This window comes from Stegodyphus dumicola, chromosome 5, assembly GCF_044657685.1.
Source record: "Stegodyphus dumicola isolate Sdum_Otavi_A_Nest chromosome 5, ASM4465768v1".
NCBI classification, from domain to species: domain Eukaryota; kingdom Metazoa; phylum Arthropoda; class Arachnida; order Araneae; family Eresidae; genus Stegodyphus; species Stegodyphus dumicola.
The window spans coordinates 213,213,419-213,234,677 of record NC_140772.1 but is presented as its reverse complement, the minus strand read 5'-3'; the positions used below and the strand labels follow the sequence as shown (position 1 = coordinate 213,234,677).

Here is a 21,259-nt window from a genome sequence, read left to right as displayed (position 1 = left end):
CTATATTTCTGTTGACCCGTTCCGCTATATTTGATTGCGGCCGATACGGGACCATTTTTAAATGACGTATGCCCAGTTTTTGGCACATGTCTTCAAATATATTACTTACAAATTGAGGACCATTATCCGATATAACTTTTAGGGGCGCCCCGTATTTTAAAATATATTTATTTAAAATAGAATCAGTAACTAATTTCGCGGAGGCTCGTTTTAAGGGAACAATTTCGGTCCATTTACTAAAATGATCAACCATAACAAGGAGATAGCGACTTTTGTTTAACTGACTTTTTGGAAAAGGGCCCAATAAATCGATGCCGATTATTTCATTTGGAAATTCGGATTTAATACTATTTAGAAACCCGGCCGGGCGGAAATTAATATAATTAACGGCTTGACATGTTGGGCAGGACTGGACATACGCCCTTGTTAACTTTTGCAGTTCAGGAAAGTAGACTGCCTCGCGTACGCGTTGGATAGTTTTTCGAATACCAGCATGAGAAGCTAAAGGGCTGTCATGGAGCTCTTGCAGGATATTTAATCTAAGACTAGCTGGGATAACAGGTCGAAATTCGTTGTTGGAATTCGTAGTTTTTGTGTAGAATAATAGACCATCTATTAGTTCGTAATGTGCCGCCCTATTTCTTATCGCCACAATATCTTGGTGGCTAAAATTTTCAGGATCCTTCAAATACTCATAAATACTTCCAAACTCAGGATCCTTACCCAGTTCGGTTATTACAGTTTCTCGGGAATTTATTGTACACGCTGTCAGCATTGCAACTTTTACGGTATTACCCTGTTCGTCTAATTTAATTCGTGATAGGGCATCTGCTACGATATTTTCCTTTCCGGGGGTATGCTTGATTACCAGATTATATTCTTGAAGCTTGAGTGCCCATCTTATTAACCTTGGGGATAAATTTTTCCCTGAGTACAATCTAGTTACCGCCGCATGATCAGAATATACTGTTATCGGCGCCTTTCCAAAATAGACTCGGAACTTTTGCACTGCTAACAGAACTGCAAGTGCCTCTCTCTCGGTCGCGGAATAGTTTCTTTGTGTTTGATTTAAAGTTCGGCTAAAAAATGCCACGGGCTGCTGATTTTGCGAAAGTACCGCTCCTACCGCATAATCGGAAGCATCCGCTGAAATTTCTAAATTTTCATCCTTTTCAGGAAATTTCAACACAGGGGCTTGCGTTAATGCTTGTTTTAATTTTTCGAAAGCACTATTGGCTTCAGCCGTCCACGAGAATCTTGCCTTTTTCCTTTTTAATTTTAACAATGGCTCAGCGATAGCCGCAAAATCTTTTATAAAGGACCTATAATATGAACAAAGTCCTAGAAAAGAAGAGAGCTTCTTTGCCGTGTTTGGAGTCGGATACTTTTGTACAGCGATTATTTTTGATTCATCTGTCTCGATCCCTTTTTGCGATATTTTGTAACCTAAATATTTTAATTCAGGGGCTGCAAATTTGCACTTTTCGACATTAACTTTTAGACCGGCCTCATTTAATAAAGAAAACACATGTCTTAAATCCTGTATATGTTGGTCGAGATTATCACTAGTAATAATGATATCGTCTAAATAGATAAATGTGGACTTTCCAAGAACAGGTCTTAACACAATGTCCATGCATCGCTGAAATGTTGCTGGGGCGCCTGAAAGGCCAAACGGCATACGCAAAAATGCATAAGTGCCAGACTTGGTTATAAAAGCAGTCTTAGGCACGTCCTCAGGCCTGACCCCTATTTGAAAATAACCATTCGTTAAGTCTAAAGTCGTCATAAATTTGGTTGATTTTATGTTCCTTAAAATTTCTTCTATGATCGGTAACGGATATACCGGATATTTCGTTATGGAATTTAATTTACGGTAATCAATAGCGAATCTCCACCTTTTTGGATGCTCCAAAGGATAATCATTATTTTTCTTACATAAAACCACCGGACTAGCATAACTACTTGAGATGGGCGTTATGATCTTTTTACGTAGCATATCGGTAATATGCCATTCTATAATTTTTTCCTTATTCTTATCATACCGGTATGGTTTTTGACGAACCGGCAATGCATCTCCGGTGTCAATACTATGGTTAGTAACCTGAGTAAATCCTGGAATATCACTAAATAAGGAAGCAAATTCACTTACCACTTGTCGGATTCTATCTTGCTCGTCATTAGGCAGGTGGTCAAGATTTAACCTTGGCGGTTCAACCTTTTCTACACGCACTGGTTTCATCGTCAGCTTAAGGGACGCTGCATTAAAATCCAGTGTAGCTTGTGCGTCTGAAAGAAAGTCTATTCCTAGGATTAAATTTGCTTGCAAATTCTTTACTATAAAAAACATCACCTTTACTTGTTCGTCCTTGATACGGATGTACAAAGGTACTTTACCTACGCACTTATATTGTTCTCCTTGCGCCGCTAATACTGTTGTATTATCCGCATTATATATGCGGTATTTGCGAAAATACTTTCTAAAAAAGACTTCTGCCACACAGGAACACTGCGCGCCGGTATCCAGGAGTGCGGTGGCCGGGATATTATTTACCAAGACTTCAATCTTCGGAAGAGTTAAATTTTTCACCATTACTGTATTTAACTTGTAGGAAGAGGGGTTTTCGTGGCCTTCAGATTTCCGCACCCTCTCGTCAGCAGAAATCCGTTTTAGTTTAAATTATTTTTCCTTTCGGTGCTTTCCTTCTTTCTCCACTGGCCTTGAGACTTTTTTCCTGGGTTGCTATTGAACTGTCGACGTTCGCCGGCTGTTTTTGAATGCTCGGGTTTCCTTGCCCACTGATTCGCTTTTTCTCCGTAGCCATGTGCTTGAGTTTGCTGTAGTCTTGGCGTACCAAATTGGTTTCGCTGTTGATATTGGCGTCTTCTTTCGACGTCCGCCGTTCTTCTACTTTCAAACTGCATTGCTAGCTCAAATAACTTTTCCAGTGTAGTCGGATTTCGTAATTCAATAAAATCTTGCACTTGGGGTAGTAACCTCGGCAAAATCACTTGAATTATTTCAGGATCCGGACGGTTTCCATACAAGAGCTTGAAAACGTGAATTTTTCTTAAAATAAAGCTCGAGAGGTTTTCCATTCTTTGTTGATATATACTGAAAAGTTCTGTTTCTAATTTCGCACGATCCCTTACAACAGGGAAGGCTTTTAGTAGGGCAGTCTTGAAATTTTCGTAAGTATAGGTGGGACTTCCTGCTTGATCCAAGAGACTTCTGCCGATACATTTGAACCAGTTAAGCGCTTGGCCCCTCAAAGCGCTGGCAGCTAAGGTAACTTTTTGAAACTCGTGCACGGGGTAGAGCATGAAGTGGTCATCCAATTTTTCCAAAAAACTGGTTACCTGTGAGTTTCCATTAAACGTTGCTTCTGGTTTCATCGAAGCGCGCATGGTCTGGACGATGTACCCAAATCCTTCCAGAGCGGCAGCTGGCATTTCTGGATTCTGAGCCGTTTCTGCAGGCAGCACAGGTTCTTCTTGAAATTCGGCCATGGTTATTCTTCGTCGGGCGCCACTATCAGGTTCAATGTTTCTTCTAACCTTCTTCGGAAACATACAATGACCTGACTAGGAACAGAGAGCTTACTAAAGCTATGTTCACTAATTGTAGTAAGTAGACAGGATACAGACGAAGGGTATACAAGACCCTTTATTTTTCTTTATATACAATGTACAATGACCCTCCACTCGGGGTCTAACGTAAAAGGTATAAAAATAAAACTAAACTCTAATTTAACTTTAGAATAAGATTGGCCTTATAATAACAGGAAGCGTATGTAGCACAGAGACTGTGAACACTACAATACGTTTAATTTATCAAGAGGATTAAAACCTCTGGCCTGGAAGGCAAATAGCAACTGCGTAACTTCTAAGGTAAGCGGCCTGCTTCGAACTCACTGCTTCCTCTCTCCTGCTTGGCAAAAAGGCCACACTTAAATACTTGGCGTTCGCCAGACAACTTTGCATAAAATCCTTCACGCTTATAATTCTGGCCGGAAGTAGAAAATAAGAAGTGATAGTAAAGATTTAAAATAAAATAAACGTTAGTAAAACTTAAGATCCTTACAAGCGTAAAGATTTTCGACGTCAAAGCAACTGATATACTTAATTAGATACTTTTTAATGGTTTTAATAACTTTGTAGTTATTATTAATAATTCAGCAGCTGTAATTTTTGTTGATCTCAGAAGCGATAAGTTCAGACTTTTTTAAGCTTTTGAACAAAATACATACCCATGTCTTTTTTATAGTTATTGATCCCATTCGCTATGTAGAAAAATTTAATGCTATTTTTATGAAAATTATATACATCATAAAGGTTGGAAAATCTATTGTAGTGTAAAATAAAATTTTGTGTTTATTTTAGAATGCAGAATTTTGTTTATAACAGATTTTGTATTAGTTTTAATTCTTTTATAGGTAATTGATTGATGGAATTAGCTGTTAATAAGTTCATGGTAGAATGTTTTTACAAATAATGCTTAAATTATTGTTTGCATTATCAGTTAGTTGTGCTTTTTAATTCATTAATGCTGCTTTATAATTCTTGCCAGTTGGTGCGGCCGGGAATTGTGTAAATTAGAGTTATTTTATTATTTTATTCATTTATATTCTTGAAAACTTCTGAGGGGTAGCCATATTTACAGGCACTTTTAATAACAAAATGCTCAAGGTTTCAATAATGCTTTTTAGTGCGTGTTCCTGCCAAATTTATGGACGGTTCATAAATTTATGAATATTACACTGACTCTTGTTGTATTAGCACTTCCAACAATAGTTATTAAACGTGTTATTTTAACCCATTATTATATTATCAATTTGAAAAATTTAACGATGGCATAAAATTGGGAATAAATTAAATATTTTTAATACATTACAATTTTTATTTTACCGCTATTAAAAAAAAAAAAAAAAAAAAAAACTGTCGCGGAGATTGTAAGTATAGTATTTTAATTAAAAATAGATGATATATATGGAATTGATTAATATCCATGCAAAGAGTGTTGTTTTAGGATGTACTTCTTAAAGTGACTAATTTATTGTGCAACTCTCTGATTAAAAGTAGCTCTCATCCTAAACTAGTCACGTGCAGTAGTTTACTGCCAAAGATCTAATGCAATGATGAATGAGAATGTCTTAAATGATTGAAATTTTTTGCCGTATTACTTTCTTCAAGAACATTACATACATCAGGTGATGTCTAGTACATTTAATTAATGTTTAATAAAGGAAGCAATGCAAGTTAAATAAAAAATTCCCATTTTTGTTGCTCCGATATAAGGTTATGTACTCTAGCTATACAGTGGAATGAAAAGAAAAAAAATAAGTCCCTTGGTGTGGTTACTAGGACGTAGTCTGATTATTATAAATTTACGTGCGAGTCCCTCGAAGCGTGGATCCATTAATATGCACGCTACTTTCAATAGCTTTTCAGTTCACTGACAGTATCGAAAAGGGTTTACAAGGTGAAACCTGTAAAAAAGAGTGCATTAAATGTGCGAGATGAATAGCTCGGAATGAGATACTGCGCTAAAGAAATACAGCAATACTGGATTTCCAGTACTTTAGAAAAATATTTTGTGCTTACTGCAGCAGTAAAACAATAAAAAGAAGGGAAGCTTTTCAGATGAAATTTTGTTGGAATTCTTATAAATTGCTTTTGAAATGGATTATAAAATATATTTCAAATATATATTGAAGAAATTATAATTTTTACAATAATTACTTGTTAATTTATTGTTTGTTTGTTTAATTACTTGTTAATTTATTGTTTGTTAAAATGCAAACTATAGTAAAATTATTTGGTTAAAAGAAATGGGCAGTGCCTGATGCATGGTATGTTGACTGGTGCGTATGAACTTTCTTTAACTAACAAGGCATCAACTTGTCGGCAGTTTCAGATTTGCTTACCAATTGTTTTACGATGCCATTACGGATTATACACTCATGTCCATAAATTAAGGATAATTCGGAGTCACGCGGAAATCGAACTCTAAAATAAATATATCACCTTTAAAATCACTACACACATCTTCAAGAATCATACGCAAATTTCAGGAAATAACCAGATGACACCGATGGTACGTCACAATGACGAGAGTGTAAGAGAGTGATATACGAGGGCCATCCAGGAAGTAGATTACGTTTCCGTCTGTGTCCGCTAGGGGCGGGGCTAGCGCGGCCATCTTGGGGTCAGAGCGTTGCGCAGCTCAGTCTGCATCTAGCCGTGCTAGTGAGAGGTTCGTGCTGTGCTCCGTTCAGATACTGTGACGGTTTGAAATGTCTGCGTTAATTGAAAATCCCGCGAGCTGCGAGGTGCGCTCAGTAATAAGGTTTCTGACTGCAAAAAACTGTAAACCGATAGAAATCTATCGGCAGCTTCGTGAAGTGTATGGGGACAACATTATCACTGAAGGTGGAGTGCGTCAGTGGGTCATAAGATTTCAAAATGGCCGAACCAATGTTCACGACGAAGATCGAAGTGGGAGACCCAGCATAGTGACCGCCGAACTTCTCGAAAAAGTCGATGCTAAAGTCCGTGAAAATCGAAATTTCACAATAACGGAACTTTCTTTGAGTTTTCCACAAATTTCGCGAAGTTTGTTGCACGAAATCATCAGCGAAAAGCTTGGTTACCACAAGTTTTGTGCAAGATGGAAGGCAAGAAGAGGTAACGAAGTGGTTGAAGGCGCAGGCGGCCGAATTTTTCGACGAAGGAATTTCCAAGCTCGTACATCGCTACGATAAATGCCTTAATTTGTATGGTGACTATGTAGAAAAGTAGTATTTGAGTGTGGCTTTCATCTGTATATAATAAAATTTGTTTCCTATACTTTGTTTATTTTTTTATTCCAAAACGTAATCTACTTTCTGGATAGCCCTCGTATAAGGAATACAGGCAAAGAAGTAAAATTGTTCGCAGGCGCTTTATAAGCATTTCAGTGCAATAACCGAATAGTTATGACACAAAGGACGCATTTGGATAATTTTTTACGTGGTAGAATTATCGGCCGTCTGGAATGTGGGCGTACCCAACTGGAACTATCAGACGAACTTGAAATTGCCCAGAGTGTCATCTCGAGGCTTTGGCAAAGATTCCAAGATGATGGTAATGTGAGTAGACGTTACAGCACAGGTCGCCCCAGAGTTACAACGCCGAATGAGGACCGGTACTTGGCAGTTACTGCCAAAAGAAACAGGCGGAGCACAACCTCAGACCTGTCTCGTCAGCTCTCTTCAGCCACTGGTACGACAATTTCAAGGCAGACCGTGTACAGACGCTTAGGGCATATTAGTCTATATGCTCGTAGACCTGTCAGATGCGTTCCACTTACTGCAACTCACTGTCGCCTGCCTGCGGTTAGCCTGGAGTAGAGAGCATGCATTGTGGACACCGCAGCAGTGGGCTTGTGTGATGTTTTCGGACGAGTCCAGGTTTAGCTTGCAGTCTGATTCCCGCCGAACTTTCATATGGAGAGCTCCAGGTACCCGTTACCACCAAGAAAACATTATTGAACGACACCGTTAAGGTGTCGCAGGAGTGCTCGTTTGGGGTGGAATTATTCTGGGTTCCAGAACTGACCTGCATGTTTAAATTGGAACAATGACAAGCCAAATCTATCGGGACGTCATTCTGGAACAACATGTACGTTTGTTTCGGGGCGCCATGGGCGCACAATTTGTGTTTATGGATGACAACGTCCGTCCTCACCGTGCAAACATCGTAAGCGAATGCCTTCAATCGGAGGATATCACCCGTATGGACTGGCCAGCATTCTCACCGGACTTGAATCCAGTAGAGCACTTGTGAGACATGCTTGGCCGACGAAATGCAGCCCGTCGACCTCCTCCTACATGTCTACCGGAACTTCGGAGAGCACTGCTTTTTGAGTGGTGTAATATTCCCCAGGATCAGATCAATAATTTGATACTCAGCATGCCTAGGCGTTGTACGGACTGTATTGCATCGTCTGGGAGACATACAATGTATTAAAAATCATACCAACCATGTAATATTGGTTTTTTGTAAATAGTTTTTTTTGTAATTTGCTCCAGGGAGAAAAAATCGCTAATTTTTTTAATAATATCAAACATATAGCATCTTTTTTTTGCTCTTTACCTTTTGTTTAATAAATAAGCTTTACAAATAAGTCAAATTTGTTTTCGTTCTAACTCTTCCTTTGCCTGATTTTGCATTATCCTTAATTTATGGACATGAGTGTATTTAACAGCCTACTTAAGATTAGTTGCCAGTTATACCCTCAATTTTTCTATGGCAAAAATAAAAATAGAGAAAAACATGGTTAAATATCGCTGTCACCTAGCTACATTAAAGTAACGTTGACTTAAAAAAATAAAAAACTATTCTTACTTCCTTGTACAAAGTAAAGGAAGTATTATAATTACGAAAAATTCCAGGTATAATATTTCAACGAAAGAATCCATTTTGATCGCTATCGAATGCAATTTAACGATGTTTTTGCGTGATACTTTCACGTAAGAACAGAATAAAGGACTCGTTTTCCCCAAACAGATTATAAAATTGATTTAAAACGGATTTAGAAGTGATTTTTTAGTGACGTGTCTTATGTATGTACGTATGTATGTATCTCGCATAACTCAAAAACGAGTAGTCTCAGAACGTTGAAATTTTGTATATGGGACTACTATAATATGTAGTTGTGCACCTCTGTTTTTGGTTGCAATCGGCTGCACCAAACGTATAGAAATATGTATACCACTCTATTACTTGGCTTGGTGAGCACAATTTTTTTCCTTATTTGTTGATAAATTGTATGAGCATATGTAAAATTTGCATTTTTTGTGTATTTTTTGCTTTAAAAATAATTGAATTATGTTATTCTATCTTCCGCTTAAGGTTTTTGTGCCTTTAGTTAGCATGCATGCAATAGTTGTAGAATTATCAACAATTTAAAAGTTGGAAAGTTTAAAAAAAGGAGCTAAGCCTAATTTTTGTTTACCATAGCAGCCATATTTGTTTACATTTGAAACTTAGCAGCATAATGAATTAAGTCAGCTTCTGCACCTTCAGTGTCTTTTTGCTAAGCGAGACCAAAAGTAAACTTTCAGTTTTGTGCACCGAAAAATCTCCCTTCTTGTCCGCTGGCCGAATTGCTTGTTTTTATATAGAAACTCTTTTAGGGGAAAACATTTAACTGTTTTAACCGTATTTGGTGTTTTATGTTTTACTGTTTTTTACAATTTTTAATGAAGATGTTTCGAGTTTATATGTATTTTTTCTTTGGAGCAAAGTGAGAACTGAATTGATTGAATGAGAAATATATCTCTAAAGAAATTCGAGGATATAAGTTTAAATGAAATGCAAAAATGTTTATAACTTAATAGGCCATTCAAGGATGCCATGTGGTGTCCATATTAAACTTTTTAATTTTACATATGCTTATACAGTTTTCGTTATGCATAATGAAAAATACTTTTGTTTGATTCTACTTTTATAATAGTAAATAAGTGTCGCCTTTACAGCAGAATAATTTTCAATAGAATTTTGATAGGGCACTGGGATTCACAATCCTTTGTTTTTGCTTTATCCAACCTTTATTTTATTTTATACCATGTGTCACGCCTGTTTATAGAACCCCCCTTAAAAGAGATAAAGCTAGACTCTTTTGTTGTTAGCTTGATGTTTATAGAACCCACTGTAAAAGAGATATTATAAAGTTAGATTCTTATATTAAACTTTATTTATAACTATACAAATAATCACTTTACAAATAAACTCAACGTACTAAAGCTACTCGATACATATAATAAAAGAAAGAGTCTGTCTGTGTGTGTGTCATTCGTTCGTGCTGCGCTTAAGCTAGCAGACTCAGAGCTACGAAATTCGGTACACAGGTGCATCTAGACAAGAGCCAGTGCACCTCGAAGCGATTTTTTTCAAAATTCGTATCAGATTTTTTAAAATCTTTTTTGATGAAATCGCATCATTTTGAATACTTTCATTCTTTTAGAAATGTGGTTTTGGCCAAAGGCTTTCATTCAATGTTTTGTATACTGGACTGCTGACTGTTGAAAATATGAGATAAAAAATATTATTAATTATACACGCAACACGCATATCGCAGTCTTCTTATTCTGGCGCGCAAGTGTCTCGCGAGGCACAGCAGAAAGAATTTCCTTTTCTTTGTCTCTCTCTTTATTAGATAATGGCAAAGAGATTTGTATATTTTGAATAATGTCATTCACAAAGCACAATTTTGATTGGTTACTGCTTTCCGATGACAGTTTCATTCTTTTAGAAATGTGGTTTTTGGCAACAGTTTTATATTCATTGCTTTTTATACTGGACTGCTGACTGTTTTCTCTTAAAAATATGAGATTTATTGCTTGTTTTATTGCATTTTTTATTATGTTTTAATCATATAAGATTTTGCAACGGGAAGTTGGTTAATTTATTTATTAGGATAATTAATATTTGTGTTATGGAATATTGCTTATTTCATTGGAAGTTTTTTATATATAATACATTTTTATTGAAATTTCTCTCTCTCTTTTTTTTTTTTTTTTTTTTTTTTTGTTTTGTTTATTTTTCTGATAAAGTTCTTCTTCAGAGCAAAATTCTGTGCAGTTTTTAAATTTAATGTTTGGTGTTCCTTTTAGGCATTTTTCTAATGTTTCTAATTTAACTAAAAGAGCATTTAAAAGTCGGACGAAGGCTGGCCGCGTAGCGGTTAGTTAAACACTACAGTTTATGTAATAACTTCAGTCCTTCTGAAAATTATGAATATTTTTAAACATACCATTATAAATCGATATTTAAATAAGAGAAAACAATGATGGAATTTTTTGAATGAACTAATTATTAGTTTCTTGTACTTTTTGCCTTCTATAAATAACTCTCTCTGAGAAAGAATTATTTTTTCACAGCATGTCAATCACTTGTGTATTGAGCTCCACCTTCCAGACAACCCGTACTGGACACGTGTTCTGAAACTGCTGAAAAGGATCGAGGAAGAAGCTGGTCTTCGACACTTCAGCACCAGGAACAACACCCAGATGCCCCTGATGAGGGTCCCAGGCTTCTACGCTCGCTACGAACAGCACTTCTTCGAAATGTCCTGGTACCGGCACTAAACAATTAGCAGGAGGAGACGACATATTTCGTTAGTTGTTCTTTTGGGTGGAGCAAAATATTTAAGGGAATTTCTATATCTTTTGAGCAGATGTTTCACTTTAACGCCTTGATATTTGGAATTCACCATTGATTACAGGTAGCTGTTTTTTCTTATGGAGAAGGGAAAAGAATAATAAAATGAGATATTTGAATCTAATGATAACAACTGTAGTTGTGAAATTATGAAACGTAATAAGTATTTTATGTGCACGGAATAAAGAACGAAACATATGCAAAGTCTAAATAAAAGGAATGGATGGAAATCAGATTTGAAATTTTAATATGATTCGGAGTCCTAAGTTTATCCACTCAATTTACAGTATTCACTTTCTCAAGTTGTACGATAAATATGTTGATGTTGGTGGCAACATGATAATATTATGAGAAATTTTCTTTAGTTTGCAAACGATTTTATTCAAAAGACAGGCATGTTAACTAAAATGAAGCAAATCAGCTGCGCCTTTTTTCAAAAATAACACGAAACTAAAATTACATAAAAATGACTTTAAAAAATCAAATTTAGAGAATTGTTATCAATAACAATTGTGACAGAGTAATTAATTAATTATTTGTGATATATTTATTAATTTATTATTGTGTTAAAGTAATTTGAATCAGAGGAAGAAGTAGTATTCTTTCTCTGATAGTCACAAATTTGGAAACATTTTTCAAATACAGCTAATTTTTTATTAGATTCGTAATGTTCCTAATTATTTCGTCTATGCGGAGCAAAGTGGAACTTACTGAACTATGTAGTGACTTATCGTTGAGTCCAAGCATGTAAACGACAAAGTCCAGGGTTAAAATACCCTTGTATTCACTCAAAGAAATAATGACAATCAGCCCCTTCTTGGGCTTAGAGGAAAGCCTCCACTTGGACTTTAAATTAAAATAGAAAATAAGAAACTAATCTAGTGCTAAACTAAAGCCGACTTAGCCGAAGCTATACACAGTTACCTAACGTAGTTGTCCTTGACTAAATTAACCGGCGAATATCAGATGGCACGTACAAAGCAGCAAAATGTAGTGAACTTAGCAACGAAGTAGCCTGACGGTAACACGTGCCACTAAGGACTCTTAAGCTCTTCTGCCTGGAAAAAGTAAGCGAAACTTCCTTTCTATACTTTTTCTACCTCATTTACATGCAACGCGATACTAAAAACTCTTTGGTAGGAAGTTGTAAGTGGGAAATTAAAATAACCCTTACAGATTGTTACCAGGGTTTTGCTGTCAAGTTTACCAATCTAATAAAAATTGTTGAATACTTTACAATTCGTTTTGCTAGACGTATTTAAATACGAAACTGTGCATTCATGACAATAAAACTGTATACAGTTTGACACAATGCGACACTTAGTTACATTTTTTAGTTTCAGTGTTTACAATGTAAGTTAAACTAATTGCATTATTTAGTACAGTTAGTTGCATATTGAGCACATAAGTTATGAGCATTATTTAGTATGTAGGTCATTTATTGCAAAATATTAACGAAATGTTATTCTCGGGTATTTTCACATGGGAAACGAAATTTAAGTTGTAATTATGAAATGAACAATGCACTTGGATATTTTTGCCGTTAATGACGAGATTTAGTTTGTAAAATGTGTGCTCAAAATATCACCGGCAGATGGAAAACGTAATTTATATACAAATGAGTGCATGTAATACTTTCAGAAAGAATACGCTGATAATGATTTCAGCATAAACAGGCATGAAATGATAGGCAATAATGTCCAAATATTAACAGGGAAAAAGTCAAAATACGGTAGTATGATGCATAAAGAATGCGATATGTTGCATGATATCGTTCTATTTGCGAAATGTTAGTTTTGCGGAATGCATTTTAATCACAAGTACTTAAAAAAAAGATTTTGTATAGGATTTATTACTTTTTAAAATTACTTTTTAAAACGTTTTATATTCTTAAGCACATTGTAGTTTCTTAAGCGCTTGTAGAATATTCTTAAACACATTGTAGTTTACTAATAATTGGATAACTTATTAATAAATTTATTAATTGCAGTTTGTTTATTTAAGCTTATTATGATGTATACTAAAGGTTAGGAAATTATAAGTTTGTTTTCCTTTTTTGTATCAGTATGGTGAACTTAATCAAACATTGTCAGTCTGGTTTTTTAAGATTCTTAAATGTATTTTTCAATATGACTTTTGTAATTAGGAGCTTTATGATTTTCAATAAAATTGTATTATGTTTCAAAAATTCCATACAGAGTACTTTTCTCAGTGGTGGACGATTTATAATTCTGCGCCTGAAATTAATTTTTTGTTGCTTCACGAACATAATCACTTTATTTCCATTTTAATTTAGCAGTATCATTATTGAGATGCTTAAAACATTTAGCATATAGTATATATAGGTGAACTGTTGTAATTAAATACTTTAAAATAGTTCATCAGCTAATTCTGGATACAACGCAATGGTTTTCAAGTGGAAGGGGGATTGCAATTGAGTCTGACGTATTCTCCTCTTGATAACATTATATAAGATTTGATTAAATTCCTCTTATTTTATATTTTTCAGGTTATTATAATTTTTATGTTTAAGTTTCACATTTCTTTAATCCTTATTCTGCATATTTGTTGGATATTTTAAAATTTATTTAACTTCTTTTGAATCTTTGTATAAAATTATTTCTAAATTTTTTACTTTTTGTCTAGACTGATAAATTTTCAGCAGCATATTGCCCGAAAATACTTGGAATACTTATATTTTTTAATAAAAAAAATTGTGCTCTCTCTCTATACATAAAACTTTAACAAAATGTTTCACTAAACCTAGCTTATGGTTGGTTGGTTGGTAACGGTGGACGGGGACGCCTGATGTCTAACAGAGGTAAACAGGCATGTGTCCCGCGCACTCCACTAACCAGGAACAACTCCCTGAGGCCTCAAGAGGCCGCCCCGGGAGCATTTTAGGATGTTAACAAGAGCCTTTACATGGCCATACAAGGTGAGATTGCATTCGTTTTACCGTTTTGACATTTGGTGTTGCAATTTGCTATGGTAATTTTGCATATTCACAATAAAATTCAAATAAAAATACAAATTAAATATACAGATACAAAAATACAGTTACAAAATAATAGGATTAAAATACAGGCTCATAGGTTAAAAAAAATAAATAAATAAAAAATAAAAAATTAAGTAGTATGCATATACAGAAGATGAAATGTTAAATACATTTGATTGTACATTATTTGATAAGTGTCTGTAATAGGGACTTATGTAAGTTTTAGGAGTAGTCTTATGTGTCTGAGAATGTGGAACCGCATGCTGACTTAGTTAGTGTATCATGCCTTGAGAGTTTTGGTTAATGAGGAGAGCACAAATCTTGGCCCATTCTCTTGAGCTTGTTAACAACTTTGCAAATTGTATTTACTGCCGGTTTGTGCTTTATAAGGAAGCGGTGATAAGCTTCACTATTGTTGATGGGAAGAGGGAGGTGATTTCCTGCTGTCAGATGGCATTCAAAAACATAGTGGTCTGGGGAGCCTTCCGCTCCGCAGGCGCATATGTCCGTAGTTGTTATGCCATGTCTATTGAAGTATGTCGGGAATGAGCCGTGTCCCGTAATTAAGCCGTAAGAGGAGCTATTGCAATGTTGCGTTCAGTGCTGATTTTCGGGAGGTAGTTGTATGTACGTCTTCCAGTTGTGCAGTGCGTCCAGTCTTCCTGCCAAAGATTTAGGCCTTGACCCCGAAATAGCCCTTTGAGGTAGGAAGGAGGGGCTGGGATTGTGATTTTTCAGCTTCTGGATCAGTGGCTGCTTACTTAGCCAGGCTATCAGCTGCTTCATTCCCCTCATTTTCTACATGTGTCTTGATCCATGTTGAGAAGAGATGTTTCTGCGGGTTGCGCTGTAAAAGTTGTTGTAATTTGATGATCAAGGGCGAGGTGTGGTTGTGATTATCTAGTGCTAGAAGTGTTGACATACTGTCAGTGAAAATTTTTGCCCGTTCTATATTATTATTGAAAATATAATCTACCGCGGTTATAATTGCTTGCACCTCCGCCTGGAACACACTGTTGTTTAAGTCAAGACGTCCTTTCCATACATGGATGATTCTTCCTTTGTCATAGTGTGCAAAGGCGCTGCCTACTCCGTCTTCCTGCTTAGAGCCGTAGGTGTATACTTGCGTATCCTTTGAAACTCGCGTCATTGACAGTGGCTGTATCCGTGAGATGTTAATTCTTATTCCTGTGCCTTTACGTGCGGGATGAGTGTGAAGAGTGTTACTAGGCTTTGAAATTGCAGAGGGCTGTATGTTATGTTGCCAAATGTTGCATCTTTGCGGAGGTATATGAGGGTGGTGTAGACTGCCTCTTGTTCTGCCCGTATGTGGAGTGGAATGAGCCCTGCAAGGACTGTCGCTGCGCTGGTGGCTGTGGTGCGGTACGCTTTACAGAGATTCAGGGCGAATGGTCGTTGAAGAGATGTAAGATGTTTGATCTTTCGTCCTCCCATCGATTGGGCCCATACGGCAGCAGCATACAAGACTATTTTTTCAGCTACCGCATGGTAGAGGATCTTCTGAATATGATGATTCTGACCCCAGTTTCTACCTTGGAAGGGGCGCGCCTTTCTAGCTATAGCTGATGTTTTGTTCTTTAGTTCTTGGATATGAGGGATCCAGGTTAGTTTTTTTATCCCAGACTACACCTAGGTATTTTAGCGTTTGGACAATCTTTATGTTGGCTCCTTGTAGTTTGCTGCAGGGGCAGCGCGTTGGATTCGTGCCTGCTTTGGGTATTATTATTGCTGATGACTTTGCGGTAGAGATTGTAAGCTTTAAGTTGCTGCAGATATTGGCGAGGAGGGAGTAGACTTCGGTGCCGTTTTTCTCGAGCTCCGCACGAGTGCGACCTTTGACAAGAAGAGCTGCGTCGTCTGCGTAGGCGATGACACTTGTATGTCGTGGCCAGTTTGCATTCAGTACAGCGTTGAATGTTAAATTCCAGAGAATCGGTCCAGCACAAGAGCCTTGGGGTCATCCTCTTTCTTGCACTTTAAAGGTAGTGTCGTTGTTGATGGCTATGAGAAGACTACGATTCTCTAGATAAATACTAAAAACGCTGAAGAGGTTGGATGGACACTGTGCGTCTCGGAGGGCCTGTCTTATCGCTGGCCACCAGAGTGTGTCAAAACGCACTGTGGAGGTCAATGGATATAAAAGCTGTATGCAAACCTGTGGTGCTATTGCGTTGAATTGTTTCACGAATTTCGCAGAGGGCATACGTAGTGGACAGACCAGTGCGAAAGCCATACTGCCTGGGGCTGAGATAATTGTTGCTATGGAGATGATATTTTAGTCTGTTAACAATTAATTTCTCGTAAATTTTGCCCAGGGTTGGCAAAAGGCATATCGGGCGAAAAGAGCGCGGATCTTGCGGACTTTTATTCTTTTTCAGGAATAGGACAACTTGCCCTTTCTTGAATGCCTGCTGGAATATTTGGTTGTCAAACAGTTGGTTAAAGAATTTGTAGAAGAAGGAGGGGCGTGCTTTGTAGGCAACTTTGATGATGCTATAGTCCAGGCCGTCCGGACCGGGGGCCTTTTTCAGGGGTAGATGTCGGAAAATTTGCTTGACTTCCTTGTCACTAAATGGTATATCATGTGGAGTCGGTGGGATGTTGGTATTAATGCGAACAATTTTCTGTGCTGGCGTATCTTCCTCCGCGTTGTTTGTGGGGAAGACTTCGTTGAGGATTGTGGTGGCTGTATTTTGTACTGGACTGTCGTTGCTTGTATTTGGTGGCTGCATGAAGATTTGAGCTGGCTGATATATTTTACTTGAGGCTAGCTTGTTGAAGATTCCATACGGATTGCTGTTTTCGGTGCAAAATTTCCTCCAACTGGTAATTTTGGCCGCTAGTATGTTGTTTTTGTAAAGAGCGCGCTCTTTGCGGAATGTCGCCAATAGTTGGATTTTCTTGTCTTCATTGGTGGTGGTACGTCTTCATTGGTGGGGAAATTTATACTAAAAATATTTACATTTAAGTCATTTAAAAAAATATTTACTTTTACATTAATTTAGAAAACAAACAGAATAAACATTTACATTAATTTAATATAAAAAGAACGATTCTTTACATTGTATAAAAACAAACAGAACAAACATTTACATTTACATTTGTTTAAAAAAATATAGAGATAAATACTGAAAAGAAACTGAATGAGAGACAAAATAAATGTCATACATGTCACGTTAATGATACGAACATTTTACAATTAAGAGGTATAAAAAATATTTTTATAATTTTTGTAAAGCAATGTAATTGCATATGTCGAACATTAGAAAAAAAAAAAAAAAAAAAAAAAAAAAAAAAAAAAAAAAACTAATTTTGAAACCTTAATGACAAAGTACTAAAACCAGTGTCTGAAACGAAATGATTAAATCTCAACGAGTCAGCAAGTTCGAAAATTACTTTTTGGGAAATTAAAAGGAGGCAAAACTAAAGAACTGACCAAAAAAGAATACCCCTTTCAAGTTCTTCAGCGCTGTGGTTAATCTTCAAAGTTATTAAACAAGAGTTAATTGTCCGTAACTTAAGTTTCTTTCCAGAAAGATTTTAAAGAGGGGGAAAAATCATCAAGTCCTTCACTAACAAAATAGAATCGAATGAAACAAAATGACTCTGATAATAACAACCCAAAAGGAGGTAAATTAATACTCTAAAGGATATCTAATGCGGAAGGAAATAGGTTTTCTCTACTTTATTTCCATCGTTTTCTGTTTTTATGACAAATTTAATCTTCTTTGATATTTATTTTAGATACAGATCCATTAGAAGCTCTAAGAAATCTGTAACCCCGGCGCCATTTTGAAAATCTAGCGAGTAAATTAAAGAAGATGACTGCTGCAGTAATTCAAACGAAAGTTTTTATTTCGATTAGAAAAGAAAATAAACGTTTTCACAGGATAAGAGATGATAAGCGTCTGAAAATAATTAATGTATATATAAAAGTAAAAATATTGTTTTGGAACTTGGGCTTAAATTAATGGCAGTTGCATGTAAATATTAAAAGGAACAGCATAGATAGAAAATGCGTTAAAGATAGAAAATAAAAGCATCAACAATTTTAATAAATGCATTTAAATTAATGTGGGTATGGAAATGACCATTTGTTTTACAAAATGTCATGAATTTGAATTTTGGTTATGATGATATTATTTTATTGTCATGGAAAACGGTTTACTGAAGAGGTAAAAACAGATATAGATTTTGTATAAATATTGTTGACAGTCTTAATTAGTATTGTTGTTATTGACAAGCTTAATGAAGATATTTTTTTCTAATTAAGAATGATTATCGAAAATTCTCTGAACGCTATAGAATAATAAGGAATTGTACCAAATTATCTTTAATTTTTCCAAGCAGTTTTCTTTTAAAATTAAAAAACGAATCGATTTAAAAATTTATAATTTAAAAAAGATATTATTATCTATTTCGTAGTGCTTGATCAGTATCTTATTTTAAAGCTAATTAATTTTAATCAATATTTAAAAATTAAATTAAATCGTCTTTCTACCTAAAATTTCAATATTTTATGCATTTTCAGTTTTTAATATATATTATCAGCTGCAAAGTAGAAGCTTCAAAACATCTCACTGGTTATTTTCATATTTATTAAAATTTAGAAAGTTTTAAAGGAGCAAAAACTAAGAATAATACAACTGTAATTCCCCTTTAAATGTAGATAGGCACAGAAAAAAAGATTGATGAAGTTTACAGACTAGAATATTGATATACTATAAACAACATTTTAAGTTCAATATAGAAAAAACAGCTTTAATGAATTTTACTGAAACCGTCTTTGAAGTGATCGGAACACAAATGTTCCGTAGGAAATATGGTTTACGACATACTCTTGAATCGCATTATTCTAAGCGATATTTAATTTACCATGATAATGAGTTGACAGTCAATTTCAGTAGTCTCTCAGTCTCTCAAGTACGATTGTATCACCTTTTATAGTGCTGTTTTACAGTCAGCTACATTTACCTGACTACAGTTAACTACATTACTGGAAATTTATCTGATTACATCTTAAACGTAAATACGAGTATTTGCTGACAATTATCTCAATGTTTTTCAGGTAAAAGGAGTTATGTTTGAACAAGGATAGGAAGGTAAGGTTGTGATTATGAAGGCAGAAAAATAATTCTGCGAATGATTCTGTAACGTGAGAAGTGCTGAGCAGGAAAAAAGCACTTTAAGTTATTCTATAGTTTTGAATAAATCTCTTATTTATTTATTTTTTGTAACTACTGTACTGTGATTAAGTATAAGCTGAAAAGTAACGCAAGATTCAGACAAACTCAAACGAAAAAAAAAAGTTACATAAACCTAATTATTAATACAGTATTCACTGTTCCACACTTGGCCTGTATTCGAGAGGTCTAGGTTCGAGTTCCGGCAACGGAATTGCTCATTTTTCATGTCTTCTGCTTGAAAAACAACCTAATGATTTTACAGTGACGTCCGAATTAAAAGTTGGTGGATGATGATTCTTCACCATCAGGATTTGGCGAGTGAGTGCCCTAATCCCCAGTCGCCCGTTAAAAGGGGGTAATATATGAGGTATTTTATCCCTCCTTTCTGCATGCCTTCGAGGTGTAACGGTAGCCCACTTGGCTCGTATTCGAGATTTCCAAGCTCGAGTTCGGATGAGGGCACTGCATATTGTTCGCATCTTCTCGATTAAAAAACAACCTTATGACTATATATCTGTAACTTTTAAATCCCTTTTTTTGAAGAATTGTTACCGTTTGCCCCATCCGCAAAATATTAATTTATCACATTTTTTTACCTCTGGTTTATTTTGGAAGTTTTTAACAGGAAGAAAATGTTGCAGTGAACTTCAGAGCTAGTAACTGGACTTGATGAGCTAGAATTCACCGTTATTAAGCTACTAGTTACTCTTGCAGTACCCGATTAGTCTTGCAGTATGTGAATTGTTGATATCCCATCGGAGAATCATATACAGTATATTGGTAAGTGCAGGTCTTTGATAGTTAAATTTTGTTTCAAATTATCTAACTGATGACTAAAATAATCACTCTTCAACAGTGTAAAATGAGCTCTGTTGTGTTGTTGTCGCTCATCCCCAGAGGCCAGCAGGCTAAATCAGGTCTAGGACATTGTGCGTCCTAAAGAAATCCAGAACCAGCAAAGGATTGTCAGTAAGATCCTGCCTAGACAGCTCCAGGCAAACAAAAATGTGATCAGGAGAAGCTTGCTCCAAAGAGCACTTACTGCACTTGATCGGAAGAGCACTTAGACTTCAAAACTTTTGGAAGCCTAAAAAACATCAAAGATCTAAGATGCCTACCGAGGAAGCGGGTGAGGGTGGTTCGATCTTGCCTGCTGCAGTCCAGTGCTAGAGAACCACCCGGCCGATTACTCTGATACCAGATGTGCACCGTGAAACAAGCCAAGTGGCTCCATATACACTGGTGTGCAAAAATTAAGGACGAGACGGTTTTTTTCAATATAACTTTGTAAAAAAGCTTTCCAAATCAACACATTTAATACCGTAAGATCCCCAATACGTACGGACATGAGTAATGTAAGCAACACTTACTAAAAGAGAAATCAGAGGGATAAAAAGAAGCTTTATTGAAAAAGTAGCATGGAGCGCAATGCGACTGAAGGCCGAAACATCCCTGTGATGGGTGTCGAGCAAGAAACATCCGGTCTTTAATAGGGGATATGATCTCCCCTGACTGCAAGGCAGGTTTCACAGCGTCTTCCCATGTTGAGAATGAGGGTGTCAATGAGTTGTTGAGGCATTGCTGCCCACTCGTCTTGCAGCGCCAATCGAAGCTCCGGAATCGTTACTGGTGGTAAGGTACGAGCTGCCAAGCGTTTTCCTAGAAAATCCCATACATGCTCGATGGGATTGAGATCCGGAAATCGTGCCGGCCAATCCATACGTTCAATATCTTCACTCTCTAAGAGCTGTTCGGCAGCTACTGTGCGATGACATGTTGCATTGTCGTCCATGAAAAGGAACTGCGGACCCATAGCGCCTCTAAAAAGATGCACATATGGAAGAAGAAT

At 36.1% G+C, this 21,259-nt stretch overlaps 1 protein-coding gene across 2 annotated transcripts in view; it reads left to right on the top strand.

Moving 5' to 3' along the window:
* The window catches only part of LOC118195681 (putative methyltransferase-like protein 24), a 101,059-nt gene extending 87,697 nt beyond the window's left edge, over positions 1 to 13,362 (top strand). Inside the window, exon 6 of one of the 2 annotated variants that reach the window (XM_085817649.1) lies at positions 10,926 to 13,362. In XM_085817649.1, coding sequence (XP_085673775.1) covers positions 10,926 to 11,132 — 207 coding nt within the window. In that variant the 3' untranslated portion in view covers positions 11,133 to 13,362. The remainder of the gene's footprint in view (positions 1 to 10,925) is intronic. The other variant, XM_085817650.1, reaches the window with a different exon arrangement.
* Positions 13,363 to 21,259: the final 7,897 nt, after the last annotated feature.